The following is an 18,427-nucleotide window of genomic DNA, read 5'->3' as shown; positions in this document are numbered from 1 at the left end:
CACTGTTCTTTCAGAAAGCTTCCTAAATAGAGCAGACAGTTTTGTATATTGAACCCCCAGTCAACTTTGTTTTTTCCCCAAAACAAACAGTGAAAAAAATACTACAATGCAGCTAGGACACTGGATCAATGCTATTTTTGGTCTGCCTTATTGCTCAGCTCAAGGGAGCACTGGGTGGCTCATCTGTAGTTCTTGATGGTTGAAAATATGATTAAGACAAACACAGAGCAGTAATGAAACTGATTCATAAAGTTTAGTGAGTAAAATCAGGACTGTATAGAACTTTCCTAATATTTCATAACAGTATAAGACATACTTAAAAGTATATCTCCATAATTCACTTAATACATTCCTGTGTTGCCTGTGTTACTTTCAGTCTATGGAATTTACTTTTTGAGAGCTCATTTGGCCCCTACTCTCTGTCCTCAGACACATACCTTTAAGTAGTCTTTTAAAACAACTTTTACAATCTGTATTTTGTTTATTTTTTGTGGATTTTTGCAGGGTTGTTTTATGCTATAAATTGGCCTAATTGTTTAATCTGAACAGAAAGCCAGCATGTAAATTTAATATATATTACAGCAAATAAGTAAATAACTCTTCCTTGGTCTTCACTGAACTCATCTCACATTCATCTTGTGGTTTTAGGAAGTGAAAAAGTTCTTGAACAGAAGCTTGAGAATGTAATGATAAATTATTAAAAATATCCATGATAAAAAAAAACAATAACATAAATGTTAAGTTAAATGCCTGATAGTTTAATTTGGATCATTTAACTAAAAACATGGTAATACACATTTAAATAATCTAATACATATTTAAATAATCTTAACAGATTCAGTAAGTGGAGAGTTATGCTACATATCACTTTGTGTTAAGGATATATTGATTTTTTCCCCCTGTTTAACATACAAATAGTATACTTAGACCACTAATATTCAAAAAATGGTAAACAAATAAAAGTAATGTGGTATAATTTTCTGTATAAAGAAAAATGAAAAAAAGTACCAGCTATTCTCCCTTTTTCTTTGTTGAAAATATAATTATTTACTTTGGATCAGATTTTTTTTTTTTTTTTTAATTCTGCATTTATTTCACAAATAATCATGAAGATGGCTTGGAAAATAGAGCTAGCACACAAATGTTGCTGCCAGAGTATTAAGTGGAATGGCTAAAGAATAACACTGATCCTTCAAGGCTGCATAATTGCTTGTGTGGGCATTAATGTGTAAAGTCTTCAACAGCCACAGGAGCTAAGGACTTCCAGGTAGGTGAATAGTGATAAGGCATTCAGATGATACCTTGGCTATGGCATTCTCTGCCAAGAGAAATACAGCTGATCCCCAAAGCTATGAATAACAAGGGTTCTAGGACTGCCCTTCAAATTTATTTTACCCCAATGGTATGAATCTGCCCTGAGTACTTGGGTACAATAAAATGCATCCTCAACGCATCCAGATGGGGCAAACTGATTTGATCAGCTGCTTATTTTGCAAAGAGGGACTTCTGAACATGTGCTAAGCATGCCCTAAAATAAAATAATAAAATAGTAAATTGTGCCACTGTAATCATGACAAAAATAATTTTATAGTAATGACAGTGTCTTATAAAATTATCTAGGCATAATCTATAAACCTTACCCTAATTGTAGGGTTCAGAACAACTTGACTTGCAAAATAATGTTTTGGTTTTTTTTAATTCCCTATAAGCTGTACCTTCTACTTCTCTGATCCTATTTTATGATTTTTGTTAGCTCTCATTCTGTACTCCTCCTCCAAAAGAACCAGGGAAAATGGCTATTGGAAATTATTCAATGCATTATCCTGAGTGTTCCGACTGAACATACATTAATTTAGCTCTTCAAACATAAAAGCTAGAGGTTAGATTTGTTTTAACTGTCTCATCTTAGCTAGCCCTTTCAGATAATTACTTAAGTATAAAAATATAACATGCTCTGATTACTTCTGTTCATAAAAAATGACTAAAAGAAGTCAAAGACCATCATATTCCCAAATATACTGTATACAGGTAGTCCTCAAGTTATGACCATTTGTTTAGCAATGGTTTGAAGTTATCACGGTCCTGAAAGAAGTGACTTGTGACCAGTCCATACACTTATGACTGTCACAACATCCCTATGGTCATGTGATCAAAATTTGGGCACTTGGCCCCTGGCATGTATTTATGATGGCTACAGTGTTCCAGGGTCACGTGATCGCTATATGTGACCTTCCCAACCAGCTTCCAACAAGTGAAATCAATTGGGGAAGCTGGATTCACTTAATGATCATGTGATTCACTTAACAACCATGGCAAAAAGGTCATAAAATTGGGCACGGTCACATGATGATTCACTTAATGACCACATCACTTAGCAAAGGAAGTTCTGGTCCCAATTGTGGTAATAAGTTGAGGACTACCTGTAATCCATGAAGTTAATGAACAGTATTTCTCTCACTATAAACTTATATGTTCTAGAACTATTATGGATCAATAGTAAGATTATGTAGCTGCTAATATTTCATATTAAAAATACATAAATATACAAACTTTGTTGTTCATTAATAATTGATCTCACACTACACATCTAGCATTTAACTGTAAAAGTGAATAGAGGATGCAGCATATTTAATTATAATTGTGATAACTGTTCTTATATATATTTATGATGGTAAAATTTTATCAGATATTAATATCCTTGTAAGTTCTACATTTCTTTTAAGTGAACTGGAAACATATTAGATAATATGTTGTTTATACATTGTAAATCTACTTTCAGTGAGCTGGAAGGAAATGTGTTAGATAATGGGTTGTTTATGAGTTACAAATCTGTTCAGTGAACTGAAAATTTGTCAGATAATGGATTGTTTATGAATTCTAAATCAATATTCAGTGAGTTGGAACTATGTTTGATAATGGTTTGTATATAAGTAGTAAATCTATTTTCAGTGAACTAGAAATGTGCTAGATAATGGGTTATTTCTAAGTAGTAAATCTGTGTCCAGTGAACTAAAACATGTTAGGCAGTGTGATGCTTGTGAGGTATAAATCTGTTTAGTGAACTGAAAAAACTATTTAGCAAAGGACTGCTTATGTGTCTTTAGGTTTCCATAAATCACAAATGTGTGATTATATGCATGCTATAAATAAAACATGTCTTGATGGGTATGTGAAATGTATGAACCAATTTTTTTTCCCCTGTGTGATACATGTCCAAATGAAATATAAATGTAGATTAATAGTATCCTATATACCATTTATACTAATTGTTTAATTAGTTATGATTTTCAGTGCAACCACTCCTATTTTTAATTGGTGGGACACCAATTTAAAAGAAATAAGACAGTGGCACAATTATCAGGGTATTTACCTGACTGATGTTTTTCAAGGAACTTCCCATGTATTATTCCAAAAAAAACATCTTTACAAAATATTCAGTACTTATTTTTCCTCATTATAGATGGAGTAGCTAATGGCAATGCTGCATGGCAGCTTAAGCTGCTTCTTTCCCATGGCCCTCCCTGCTCTTCCTAAACTTGACTTTAAACACTACAGTCTGGACTGTAAGTGTCTGGCAACAAGGCAGGTTGGGACTCAGTCTGGATGAGGCTCCACTGCAGGCTCTGATTGGTTGTTCCCCTACTTCTTACTGTTCTCATCTGTACAGGGAAAGCAACCCTCACAGGCTGGCACCTGCGTTAGGTCAATCCATGCCTACTTTCTCCTTGTAAGGACTGTTCTCTCCATACTAATCCCCATTCTATTCCTTTGCTTTCTGGATGTTTGTACACATGAATGCCTTTATAACCTCTTTAAAAACACTATTGATCCATGGAAACTTTGTAGCAAGGAACAATTGATGATTCAGTTTAAGAGAAGCAAAGTAGCATTCAATACAACTGTGTAGCAGCTTGAAGATGGGTGGGGGGACTGAAAGGGAAGTTTTACGGTACTGTGGGGTGGGTGTGACAAAGTAAGAGGAGCATAAATCAAAAGGATGCACATTGTGGAATGTAAGGACTGAATGGATAGATGAGTCTCTAGAGGGGTGGGAAAACATGGGGCAAGGAAACATGGGGGCAAGGATGACTTAACAAGCCATACCTGGATCAACATAATAAAAAATGGCAGCTGCTGGCCAGCCAAGAACATAGGAAACTGGCAACTGAGCGTGAAATTGCTGCACAGGGCAGAGGCAGCTGCTGGAAGGTGGGGGGGGGGGCATACCAAGTGCTCTGGCCAATCAGAGCTGGGGCGGTCATTAGATCAGAAGGAATTTATGCAGACCATCTGCTTGGAAGGGCTTAAGAAGCAGAGACTGGGCAGAAGGGTGGATTTGCAATGGTCTGGAAGTGGTTGGAGGGCAATGTCATCTGTTCCTGCACTCAGGAGGCAGTAAGTAGCCCATACTGGTGATAGTGCAAGCAGAAACTATGGATCTGCCCAGAGTCCCAGCAACAGTGGCTTTCATAATGTCACTCTGTGACTTTATGATTCGGCTACAGTGGTTCACTCCAGGATATCCTGATTGTTGTCTCAACAGATAAGAGCCCTTGCTAACCTTGCCTGGGCTTGGCGGATACGTAGGGCCAGATCTGGTTAAAACCTGAATGGGAGATCACCAGGGAATCCTAAGGTTAGACTGAAAATGGAAAAAATATCTCTGAAGAAGACAATGACAAACCACTTCCATAATGTTTCCAAGGAGAACTGCAGTCTTGCTTTTCTTTATCCTGATTCATCAGAAATATTTCTCATTTAAGCTAAATGCAGCATTTTATGTGCTACCATGTTTTTGTTGATCTATTTACCTTAACATCGATTACCACCTCTATAATCTATTTATGAAGCAAAATGAAGAAGGGGAGTATGTAACAGATGTAACAAAATTACCTTTAGAATTCTTGTAGCTTAAGTTGGCAACAAACTCTAATCTACTGTTTTACATTCACATTATCCATGTTATTCATACCTGAAAATATAATTATGTAATAAATATCCATTCCTGATTTTTACCCTTTTTTGAGCCTATAGCTGCTTTCAAACTTCCTGTTGAAATTTGGAGTGGTTTAGGAAGTGTGCAAATTCCATGACAAACCTACTAGACTGACGCTAATGAAGCATCAGTTTTTAAACTATTAAATGTACAGATTTTTTAAAAATATGTAAATACATTAAAAAAGAAGAAAATATTGGTTTTCAATCCTAAAAGAAGTACAATTACTTATATTGATTCTACATCATGCATATCCATCATACTATTCCCTTTCAGGGTAAAACAACATTATGCAAAGTGCAGAAAAGGACTAAGAAACAGGCAAAGAAGTAAAAGGTATGACAAGAAAGAAAGAAAGAAAGAAAGAAAGAAAGAAAGAAAGAAAGAAAGAAAGAAAGAAAGAAAGAACTAAAACTAGTTTACTTCAACACCATTTATTATACCTCACCATATATTTCTGTCCTTGCAAGCCATCTGTGCTTCCACCATAACCATTTACCAATTCATACATTGACTTTTGTTCTTTAAACTTCTCACCACTCTCTTTTTCAGCATCTTATCAACTACATGCCATCAGTCATTTCTCAGTCCTTCCCTTCCTTTTGACCCATTCACTTTTTTAAATGTATTTGCATTGTACTGGTTTGGTACTTATTTTGTACTTATTTTGGTACTCAATCCATATTCATTCATTACCCATTTACTCTTGATCCTATCTCTCTCTCTCTCTCTCTCTCTCTTTATCACACACTTAAGTATCCCATTCCCATGACTTTCAATTTTATTTGTTTGTCCTGACATGCTCAACTGTCACTTTCCTAAAGCAAATTGTGCAGAAGCACACATTTTTACACAACCAGTTTTGCTTCTGTTGACAAAGATTAGTTCCTCACAACAGACCACGTTCTACCCACCACTTTCCTAGTGTCATTTATATATATATATATAAAATCTCAATCCATCTTCCTACCTTTAAGTGAATATTCTATCAAGTTACAAACATTAATCCACTTGCTCTATTTTTTGCCACTGCAAATGTTCATTCCATTTTCCCTGTCAAGCACAACTTGAACAACTAATCTATAGCATTTGCTTCAAATCCATTCTTTGACATATCACTAAAATTCCCATTTGAATCTCTAAAATACATATATCCAGCATTTCCTCACCTCAGTTTTATCCCAACTCATTTCATTTTTATTATTAATTTAATTCACTTTGTTTAGCCCTCTTTGCCCAGTTCCAAAACATTTTTTTAAAAATACCATTTCATCAAAGTCACTCTTCATTTGTCATCCTCCTTTAAATTATTCCTTTCTCTCTCTCACTACTTTTCCACTCTGTACACATTATACCAGTGGTTCTTAAAGTGCGTAACCCAATTACCCCCTTTCCAGGTTTTTGAATAATGTCATTACCCCAAAAAGAACAACAAAAACAAACACACACAAAAAACAGACTCTGCTGTTTTACACAAGTATCTCAGCAGCAGCAGTTCAATTGCTCCATTACCCCCAGGATATGCCCAAATTGCCCCTGGTTTAAGAACCACCCCATATACAATCTAACTCATATCCTTATTTTTTTGCAGCAATTATTTCTTAAATGCATTTTTCCTCATACACCACCTCTTTCAGTTCTTCATTCCACTAAGCATTTCAATACTTTCTATTTGCATAAGTCCCCCTAGTTCTGTGAGAGTAATAATTCTTTTCACCCTGGTGAATTCTTTTCATTCCAGGTGGGTTCCACTTTCTCTTGCCTTATGTCAACTTTCCCCTCATGCTGTTGGGAGATTAGTTTACCTTACAATACTTTTTCATACAAAACTGTTCTTTCTCTTCCTGCAGGTGCTCTGTTTTTACTCTAAATTTCTTTCATTTCTTACCTTTTCTTCCAGATCCATTTTTTTAAAAAGTTCCATGCTTGACACTATGGAAAAATGGTCTGGCCCACTTCTCATCAACTTTTCACTAATTCTCTCAATATTTCATCATAATCATGTTTTTAGGTTTATATTTATTAACTTACCATTTGCACATAGGAATAGATTTAATAACTCAATTTATTAAACATATATTTATTAATCATGTATTAAAAGAGTCCTGTCCTAACAGCCAGGAACCACACTGAGACAAGGAATAGGTCTCTAGTGTTTTATTACTGCTACATAACAGGAAATCCTAACAAACTGAAGAAGCGTGGGAAAAACCCAGACATATAAACCCCAAAGGTTAAGGCGGGCCCGATCTGTGTCTCTTTGAATGGCTACCTAAATCCTCAGTACTACGCATGCGCTTTACAGCCTGGATGGGAGCCCCCTGCTCTCCATCCTTACTCATGACAAAGGCTCTGTTAAAGACTGGATGGACTTTCATGGATGCTGGTAGCTGTAAACGATAAGCCACTGGATTTATCTGCTGTACCACAGTGAAAGGGCCCACAAACTTAGAGTCCAATTTCTTGGAGGGTCTGGTAGAGTTCAAAAACTTGGTAGAGAGCCACACTCTGTCTCCTACTGCAATCACTGGCCCCTCTTGTCTGTGAGCATCTGCAGCTCTCTTGTAAGCACTCTTTGCCCTGTTCAGCTGCTCCTTTAACAACTCCTGTGCGGCTTGTTGCTCTTTAAGAAAATCAGCCGCGGCTGGAACAGTTCCCTGCTGGGAGGAGGTGGGCAACACCTGAGGGTTAACCCCATAGAGTGCTTGGAAAGGAGACATCTTGGTAGAGGCCTGCACAGAATTATTATATGTAAATTCTGCCATGGGGAGTAGGGCTGGCCAATTGTCTTGCTGATAAGTGGTGTAACACCTGAGATACTGCTGTAACCATTGGTTAATTTTCTTGGCTTGCCCATTACTAGCAGGATGATGCGATGATGACAGGTGGATCTGGACCCCTAATGACTGGAAAAGGGCCCTCCAGAACCTGGAACTGAACTGTGGGCCTCTGTCACTCACCAAGTGATTCACCATGCCTCTATACCTAAAAAACATGGTCCATGAACAACTGCACTGTGGCTTCTGCAGATGGGAGGCCCTTGCAAGGAATAAAATGCACCATTTTTGTGAAAAGGTCCACCACCACTAGTATGGAAGTCAGCCCCTGGACCGGGGGTAAATCAGTGATGAAATCCATGGAGATTGTGTCCTAACAGCCAGGAACCACGCTGAGACAAGGAGTAGGTCTCTAGTGTTTTATTACTGCTACATAACAGAGAATCCTAACAAACTGAAGAAGTGTGGGAAAACCCAGACATATAAACCCCAAAGACTAAGGCGGGCCCAATCTGTGTCTCTTTGTATGGCCACCTAATTCCTCAGTACTACGCATGTGCTTTACAGCCTGGATGGGAGCCCCCTGCTCGCCATCCTCACTCATGACAGATTGTATCCCAAGGCCTACTGGGGGTGGGTAGGGGTTGCAAGAGTCCTGTGGACTTCCCTGGGAGAGGCTTGGCTCGTCTGCAGGTGTGACAAGAAGCAATGTAACCCTTTATGTCTGCAGACATCTTAGGCCACCAGTAGTCTCTCAGAGCTCTATGGAGAGTTTTGAAAACACCTCCGTGGCCTGCCGTTTGATGGTCATGGCAAAGTCTCAGTACTTCTTCCCTCAATGAGGGGGGAATGTATAATCGCCCACTATGCCAGAGGATTCCTGCCTCCACATTGAATGGCGAGGCAGTGTCTTGCGGGCCCCTCTGGAGGTCATCCATCCTGGCCCTGGCATACGGGTCCTGTTGCTGCTGAGCTCTGACTCTTGTAAATAGGTCCTCTGCTTGTCTGCCTGCTGCTAAAATCTCTGTCTGGTTCCCCCTCATAGACTGATCAAAGTTGTGAGGTTGTAATATAGTAGCCTGTACCTCCTGGTGAGTGGCGGGGGTTGCCTGAAAGGATCGAGACAGGGCGTCTGTCAAGCAGTTTTGCGCCCTGGGCACATAAGAAATAACAAAATTGAAACAGGAGAAAAACTGGCTCCATCTGATTTGGCGTGGGGTGAGGGATCTGGTGTTTTGTAGAAGCTGTAAATTCTTGTGATCGGTGCAAACTTTCACAGGAAAGGTCGCACCTTCTAGCCAGTGCCTCCACTCTTGGAATGCTGCTTTAATTGCCAGCAACTCCTTGTTAAAAACATCATAGTTTCTCTCTGCTGATGAGAGCATGTGTGAAAAAAAGGCACACGGAAGCACTGTATTCTTGGTTTTGTTTGTATATTGCAATAACACCGCCCCAATGGCAATATCGGAAGCATCTGAATGCATTATGAATTGCTTCGTGGGATCAGGGTGTCTTAACAGCGGCTGGGATGCAAAGTGTTGCTTAAATTCTTGGAAGGCTGAATTTTGATCCTTTCTTCAAAAGCTGTGTGAGGGGTCTAGCCCTGTCACTAAAGTTTTTTATGAACCGCCTGTAGAAATTGCAAAATCCTAGATATCTTTGTACTTCTTTAACATTTCGGGGAGGTGGCCAAGAGAGAATTGCCTGGACCTTAGAAGGATCCATGGATATGCCTTCTGTTGATACCTTATAGCCCAGGAAATGTAATTCAGTTAAATCAAAGGCACACTTCTCTAGCTTGGTGAATAGCTTGTTCTCTCTCAGTCTTTGTAAGACATTACGTACATGGGTTACATGAGTTGTAGTATCCTCAGAGAAAATTAATATGTCATCTAGATAAATGACCAGATACTTATCTAGTAAATCAGAGAAAATTTGATTCATAAATCAGGAAAATATGGCTCCTGCATTAGACAAGCCAAACGGCAAAACAAGGTACTCAAATTTACCAAACCTGGTGTCGAAGGCAGTTAGATATTCATGCCCCTTTCATCCGGATCAGATTGTACGCATTCCTGAGATCCAACCTGGTAAAAATGCGTGCTTTCTGTAAGCGATCCAGCAGATCAGAGATTAGAGGCAATGGGTAAGTTTCTTTTTTTGTTTATTTAAAAAACTGAAATCGTGGACCACTCTCATGGGTGTCTCCTGGTTTGCAGGTGCCAACAGGTCAGGCTTCTTTGGTACGAAGAAGGTAGGAGCAGACGCTGGGGAAGTAGATGGTCAGATGAACCCCTTTTGGAGATTAGAATCCAAGTAATCCTTTAAGGTGGCTAGTTCCTTGGGAGACATGGGATATTGTTTCCTTGCTGGAATCCTGGCTCCTGGTATCAACTCAATGGTGCAATCACAGTCCCTATGGGGGGGTAGTGCTGTGGCTGGTTGTTGTAACTGCTGTAGCATGGCAGCTTGTAATGTGTTAACCTGTAGATCTACCTGTTGTTGGTGTTGTTGCAGGGCTGCTGCCAATTGTTGGATGGTGAGCCGAATTTCTTGGTTTTCTGAAGACATTTCCAAATGTCTCCCCTTTAAATTCTTGTTCCTCCCTCTTTCGATGGGAGTAGAAGTTTGTTAGGATTGATGTCCTAACAGCCAGGAACCATGCTGAGACAAGGAATAGGTCTCTAGTGTTTTATTACTGCTACATAACAGGAAATCCTAACAAATTGAAGAAGCGTGGGAAAAACCCAGACATATAAACCCCAAAGGTTAAGGCGGGCCCAATCTGTGTCTCTTTGAATGGCTACCTAATTCCTCAGTACTACGCATGCGCTTTACAGCCTGGATGGGAGCCCCTTGCTCGCCATCCTTACTCATGACAAGTCCTTTTTCTATGCAAATAGGTAGTCCTTGACTTATGGCCATTTGTTTAGTGACCATTTGAAGTTACGACAACACTGAAAAAAATGACTTATGACTGGTCCTCACACTTACAACCATCGCAGCATCCCTGCAGTCATGTGAACAAAATTCAGGTGCTTGGCAATTGGCGTGTATTTACGATAGTTGAAGCATCCTGGGTGGGGTCATGTGATCATCACATGACCTTCCAAGCCGGCTTCCAACAAGCAAAATCAATGGGGAACCGTGTGATTTACTTAACGACCACCGCAAAAAATGTGAAATTGGGTGCGGTCATATGATGCCTTGCTTAATGGCCGTACCACTTAACAACAAACTTTTCAGTCCCTATTCTGGTCATAAGTCAAGAAATACCTGTACTCACTAGATAGACATGATTCTTATATATTTTTGGGTGTCTAAATGGTCCAATTATTTTTTTCGGTATTTTCTCACTTCATTTCAGTCATCCATTCATACAAGTGACCTAACAAAATAACTTTTTCTGGATTGTACTTATTCAAAACATCCCCCCACCCCCCAAAAAATTATCTTTGGTTATTCCCTTATCACCATTCACTGGAACATAATGTACAGTTATTACCAACCTATAGATTCATATTTCCTGCACACCTAATATTTAGACAATACCATTTTATATTTTCTGACATTAATTTAGTTTTTGTTCACAGTTAATCCTACACCTTCATTTCCCTGCATATATTCATCACCTTTATTCCATAAGTTGAGATCATTTTCAGAAAAATCTAAGACATTCTTTCTCTTAGTTTCAGTGACACATATTATTTTTCTTTCTTTTGTTTCATTCATTAATTCATTCCCTTTGCTGTTTACTATTACATATGCCAAAGTCATCACCAGTTGCATTCATAGCAAACTGCAATTATGCCAACCTGACAATATGTGCATTGTGATGTAACCATGTAAATACTGTGACCAGGTATTTGCATCCTAATGTTTGGTGCAAGTATGTAAGAAATGTAATTTGTATGATGATTACATGATTTTATCATGTGCTCTCTTTGTTCCCTGCAGATATGCATGTCATTACCCAATGGACTAAGATATATTGATCTCCACTGCTCATTATAGCTTATAGGTCAACAAAGACTTTTGCAGGATGCTTTTTAGTAAGATAGGAACGGTAGACTAAGTTAGTAGCCTTAGTTATATCGGTGTTGCATGAAGCATTCTCTGCTGACGGTGGGGACAGTATCACTTAGTTTTCATACTTTTTAGCTAAATACCAAGTTTTACCCCAAGTATTTGAAAATATAAAAAAGGGAAATAAGAAATATGATATAGTATTGAATTACAGATAATGAGGAACAAAAGTAAAAATAAGAATTAAAAATAAGACAAAGTAAAAAATAGTGTGCAAGCCACAAGGTGGCCATTGTTTCACATAATGTTTCAGGATTCTCACATGAGATTTTCAAAACTGAAAATTCTTAACTAAAATTACTAAAAAATGTATAATTTTAATTTCATTTTGATATCAGCAGATTTCATTCTGGTTACAAAATATGTCTATGTATGCCAATTTTTTAGTAAATGGGAAGCACCAATTAATGATGCCAATAACATTGCTTATGCCTGTTGCAAATCTTGAATTTCAAATCTTGTAACTTACCATAATGATTCAGCTAATTTTAGTAATCACTGAAGTGTATCCAGTTCTAGAAATTCTGCTTTCAGAATTCTTCCCCCTCTCTACTACATTCAGCAAAAACATTTTAAAAAGGCGGCATTTAGGGAAAGGGATAGGGAACCCAGAATTTGTCAGCATTTTTACAAATGTTTATCTCTTTATCCAGATCATTTAGTTCTATGAAATAGAATAAATTAATAATCCTATCTCTTCTTTTTAAATAAAAGCTAACTTGCCACCCAGAGTTGCAAACACTAGGAACCACATAAATGTGGGTAAGTAAATAAATATAAAGAAATACATTTCATTGTTAGAAAGTATACTTACTTTCAAGTATAATTTTTCTACCAGACCAATCATCTTTAATAAGTTGTATGTTTCCAAAATGTGCATCACTAAAGAAGATTCGATTAGTTCCTCTTCCTTTCTGCCTATAGTCAAAAGCCAATGCTATTACATTTTTGAAATATTCTGGATTTTCATAAGGTTGCACTGGTGAATTTAAGTTTGTCTCATCTGAAAGATGTATAGTTTTTAGTATTGTTCTTCCTGAATAGAGCAAGTAGCCATCATGTCTTAAGCATGTCACTCCATCCTCTGCTAGATAACCATGTGCACAAGCACATGTTCTCTGTGCATTTCCCCTATAGAGACAAAGTTGCTGACATCCACCATTGTTCTTGGCACAAATGTTGGTTCCTACAGGAAAAAAAGTAATAATTCTGGATTTATAACTCAGCATGGTATATTCATTTAAATCATGCTTTAATTAACATGTCAATATGTTATTAAAACTTGCATTTACAGTAATAATGTAATTTTAATCATATTAAAACAATTTGTTTCTGTTTATTAAAATGGTAGTTGATAATAAAGTATAAAGATTATTATTAAACCATCGCAGTCATATATGTAGAAATCTCTTATAGAAATTATTTTTATTGTGAATTTTGAACTATTACAAGAGATAGAGATAAATTCATGTAAGACCTGGATTTTAGGGAAATTTATCTTTCCACAAAGAACTATATTTAAATTCACTTTAAAAAGTTAACAGCAATTTATATAGAAATTCTATAACTTAGCAATTCCCTTGACTACCCGCGGCCCCAGTAAAGCATTCCATTTGCAAAATATGACTGGAAGGAATTTTGGCCACTCAACCTCCCCTTTTCCATCAGCAGCTCTTTATGTTTCTTAGAAATCTGGTCTGGAGAATTGTAACTACACAAAAATTATGAAAAATCAACTTTTTCTCCATCTCATCCTTCAAAATTAGTTCTTTGCAAGGGGGGAACCATGAATCTATTTCTATATCTGCTAATACCAAAGGATCAATATAATAATAATTAAATATATACACACTCAGAAGTACATTTCACTGTGATGTTTATCTGCTGCTTGATCAGAAATCTACCCAGCAATATTTGTTAAATTTCATTTAGATAATCAGTTAAAAATTGAACCATTCAGGACAAGCCGTTCATGATGTAAATCACTGTTAATATTAACATAAACTAGAAAAAATCTTTTTTCAGTGCTTAAATTTAGTTTGTACATCTTAACGTACTGAATCTTTTCAGTTTTTTATTCAGAACTAGATCGGCTTCTGACATGTTTTGCTCACAATGATTTTTTTGGCAGCAGAAGCAAAGAGACAACTTTCTTAATATCCTGTTCCTCCGTATGCATCTACCGCTCATAAATCCACTCTCTGAGAAAGTGGAAAGTCCAAGGAGGGAAAGTGAGGGAACAACTGAAATTTCTCCCCATACTTTCTGCCAGATTAATCACCTGCTTGATCTAAATATTTGCATATGAAGGAAGCCTGCTTTTCCATATACAAAAAGAAAAAGAACACACACACACACACACACACGCATGCACGCACTCACACAAACACACACTCACATTGATATAATTACGACTTGAACAACACAAACACCCTTTGGGCACTGTTAATATTTTGTATAGGTTCTATTGTATATTATTCAGTACAACTGCTCAATCTTCACTATTTTAAAAAGGCAGTCATGTTCACTGAAACAGCTACCATTCAGTGAAAAAAAATACATAGACACACCTTAGTTCTTGCTTTTTTGTCCATGGGGGGGGTGCAATTTTAAAGGGGGATAAATTATAAGCACAATTTTTAGGAAAACTCAGAATTACAGTACTTATTCCACTGCTTGAAGGCAGCCAAGCATCAGCACAATCCAGCCCTAAATAGATATTAAACCAATACACTGTTGCCAAATGGTCAATTTTTTGCCAAAATGACTTTTTCTTGTGCTTTTAAACTATGCAGGAATTATCAAGTAAAGTCTTAAACTTCACTTACTGCTACAACCTCACTTACTGCTGCAGATCAGAGAATTGATAAAGCTAATGCTGTAATAACTATTTCAAGAGTTATCAGCCATAGCAATATTTAGTCTGACAATGTCTTGTTTCTGACCCAGAGATTTTGCAATAGCTTTGTCACTAAAACCTTTTAGCCAAGAATGGGAGAATTGTATTCCTCAGCGTGTGGGCATCTGGCATCTGGCACTTAGGTATGCATTCCTGGGGTTTGCTAAGGATCAGATTCTTATGTGGTACAAAGGATAGATTACACTTCATGTCTCCTGTATTTCTAATTATGCACAGCATCTTTTCCTGCCAGACAAGTAGATAATTGATGATAATTGATCATGTTCCGATGAGCCTTGCTATGCAAGCCTATAGATAGGTACAATATGTTCACAGTAGGATTTTTTTTTTACAACAGCTTAATCAGATTAAACACTTTTTAGTCCACTGATTTCTTGAAGAGAATCTTAAGGTGGTCTTCCATCTTATCATACCTTCATAAGAATAGCAGTTTTATTTATTTATTTATTTATTGTGTTTGTGTGTGTGCGTGTATGCGTGTGTGTGTATATATATAGTATATACACAATATATATAGTATATACACAATATATATATATATATATACACACACAAAGACACACACACACACATATATATAGTGTATGTATGTGTGTGTGTATATATATATATAATATATACACAATATATATATATATATACAGTATATACACAACATATATATATATATACACACACACATACATATATATATATAGTGTGTGTGTGTGTCTTTGTGTGTGTGTATATATATATAGCATATACACTATATATATATATATGTATATAGTATATACACAATATACACACACACACACACACACACACATATATAGTATGTGTGTGTGTGTGTTTATATAGTATATACACTATATATATATATATATATATATATATATACACATACACACACACACAGTATATACACTAGATAGATAGATAGATAGATAGATAGATAGATAGATAGATAGATAGAAATATAGTATATCTTCAGAAAAGGATCGTTACCTTGTCGTGGTGCTGGAGCTTGAGCACCTCAATGATGCCATGAGCTAAACCATGAAGGGCCACCCAAGATGGGAAGGTCATGACAGAGAGTTCAGACTAAATGCGATCCCTGGGGAAGGTAATGGCAACACACCCCAGTATTCTTGCCGTGAAAACTAAATGGATCAGTACAACCAGAGATATGTCGGTATACCATCGGAAGATGAGACCCGCAGGTCAGAAAATGGTCAAAATGCTACTGGGGAGGAACAGAGGAGGAGTTCAACTAGCCCCAGATGTGATGACGCAGCTAGCTCAAAGCCGAAAGGATGGCTAGCGGCCAACGGTGCTGGTGGTGAACGGCAAATCCGATGTTCTAAGGATCAACACACCATTGGAACCTGGAATGTAAGATCTATGAGCCAGGGCAAATTGGATGTGGTTATTGGTGAGATGTCAAGATTAAAGATAGACATTCTGGGCGTCAGTGAACTGAAATGGACTGGAATGGGCCACTTCACATCAAATGAACACCAGATCTACTACTGTGGACAAGAGGACCACAGAAGAAATGGAGCAGCCTTCATAATTAACAGTAAAGTGGCTAAAGCAGTGCTTGGATACAATCCAAAAAATGACAGAATGATCTCAATTCAAATTCAGGGCAAGCCATCTAACATCACAGTGATCCAACCACAGATGCTGAAGAAGCTGAAGCAGAGCAGTTCTATGGGGATCTGCAGCATGTACTGGACAACACGCCAAAAAGAGATGTTATTTTCATCATGGGAGACTGGAATGCTAAGGTGGGCAGTCAATTGACACCTGGAATTACAGGTAAGCATGGCCTGGGAGAACAAAATGAAGCAGGACATAGGCTGATAGAATTTTGCCAAGACAACTCACTCTGCATAACAAACACTCTCTTCCAACAACCTAAGAGATGGCTTTATACATGGACTTCACGAGATGGACAACACCGAAATCAGATTGACTACATCCTTTGCAGCCAAAGGTGGCGGACATCTATAAAAACAAGGCCTGGAGCTGACTGTAGTTCAGATCATGAACTTCTTATTGCACAATTTAGGATCAGACTAAAGAGATTAGGGAAGACCCACAGATCAGCTAGATATGAGCTCACTAATATTCCTAAGGAATATGCAGTGGAGGTGAAGAATAGATTTAAGGGACTGGACTTAGTAGATAGGGTCCCGGAAGAACTATGGACAGAAGTTCGCAACATTGTTCAGGAGGCAGCAACAAAATACATCCCAAAGAAAGAGAAAACCAAGAAGGCAAAATTGCTGTCTGCTGAGACACTAGAAGTAGCCCAAGAAAGAAGGAAAGCAAAAGGCAACAGTGATAGGGGGAGATATGCCCAATTAAATGCAAAATTTCAGAGGTTAGCCAGAAGAGATAAGGAATTATTTTTAAACAAACAATGCATGGAAGTGGAAGAAGATAATAGAATAGGAAGGACAAGAGACCTCTTCCAGAAAATTAGAAACATCGGAGGTAAATTCCAGGCCAAAATGGGTATGATCAAAAACAAAGATGGCAAGGACCTAACAGAAGAAGAAGAGATCAAGAAAAGGTGGCAAGAATATACGGAAGACCTGTATAGGAAGGATAACAATATTGGGGATAGCTTTGATGGTGTGGTCAATGAGCTACAGCCAGACATCCTGAGGAGTGAGGTTGAATGGGCCTTAAGAAGCATTGCTAATAACAAGGCAGCAGGAGATGACGGCATCCCAGCTGAACTGTTCAAAATCTTGCAAGGTGATGCTGTCAAGGTAATGCATGCTATATGCCAGGAAATTTGGAAAACACAAGAATGGCCATCAGACTGGAAAAAAATCAACTTATATCCCCATACCAAAAAAGGGAAACACTAAAGAATGTTCAAACTATCGAACAGTGGCACTCATTTCACATGCCAGTAAGGTAATGCTCAAGATCCTGCAAGGGAGACTTCAGCAATTCATGGAGCGAGAATTGCCAGATGTACAAGCTGGGTTTAGAAAAGGCAGAGGAACTAGGGACCAAATTGCCAATATCCGCTGGATCATGGAAAAAGCCAGGGAGTTTCAGAAAAACATCTATTTCTGTTTTATTGACTATTCTAAAGCCTTTGACTGTGTGGACCAGAACAAATTGTGGGAAGTTCTTAGCGGTATGGGGATACCAAGTCATCTTGTCTCCCTCCTGAGGAATCTGTGTAACGACCAAGTAGCAACAGTAAGAACAGACCACGAAATAATGGACTGGTTTACGATTGGGAAAGGAGTATGGCAGGGTTGTATACTCTCACCCTACCTATTCAACTTCTATGCAGAACACATCATGCAACATGCTGGGCTTGAGGAATCCAAGGCTGGAGTTAAAATCGCTGGAAGAAACATTAACAATCTCAGATATGCAGATACCACTTTGATGGCTGAAAGCAAAGAGGAACTGGGGAGCCTTATGATGAAGGTGAAAGAAGAAAGTGAAAAAGCTGGCCTGCAGCTAAACCTCAAAAAAACCAAGATTATGGCAACCAGCTTGATTGATAACTGGCAAATAGAGGGAGAAAATGTAGAAGCAGTGAAAGACTTTGTATTTCTAGGTGCGAAGATTACTGCAGATGCTGACTGTAGTCAGGAAATCAGAAGATGCTTAATCCTTGGGAGAAGA

General features: G+C 37.8%; 1 protein-coding gene across 1 annotated transcript in view; it reads right to left on the bottom strand.

Annotated features, from left to right (window-relative positions):
- LRP1B (LDL receptor related protein 1B) overlaps positions 1–18,427 on the bottom strand; it is a 707,094-nt gene that overhangs the window by 157,507 nt on the left and 531,160 nt on the right. Inside the window, exon 42 of the mRNA XM_063307533.1 lies at positions 12,674–13,045. Coding sequence (XP_063163603.1) covers positions 12,674–13,045 — 372 coding nt within the window. The remainder of the gene's footprint in view (positions 1–12,673; positions 13,046–18,427) is intronic.

Source organism: Candoia aspera, chromosome 1, assembly GCF_035149785.1.
Source record: "Candoia aspera isolate rCanAsp1 chromosome 1, rCanAsp1.hap2, whole genome shotgun sequence".
NCBI lineage: Eukaryota > Metazoa > Chordata > Lepidosauria > Squamata > Boidae > Candoia > Candoia aspera.
The sequence above is the reverse complement of the archived record's forward strand: the minus strand, read 5'-3'. Positions and strand labels throughout refer to the sequence as shown.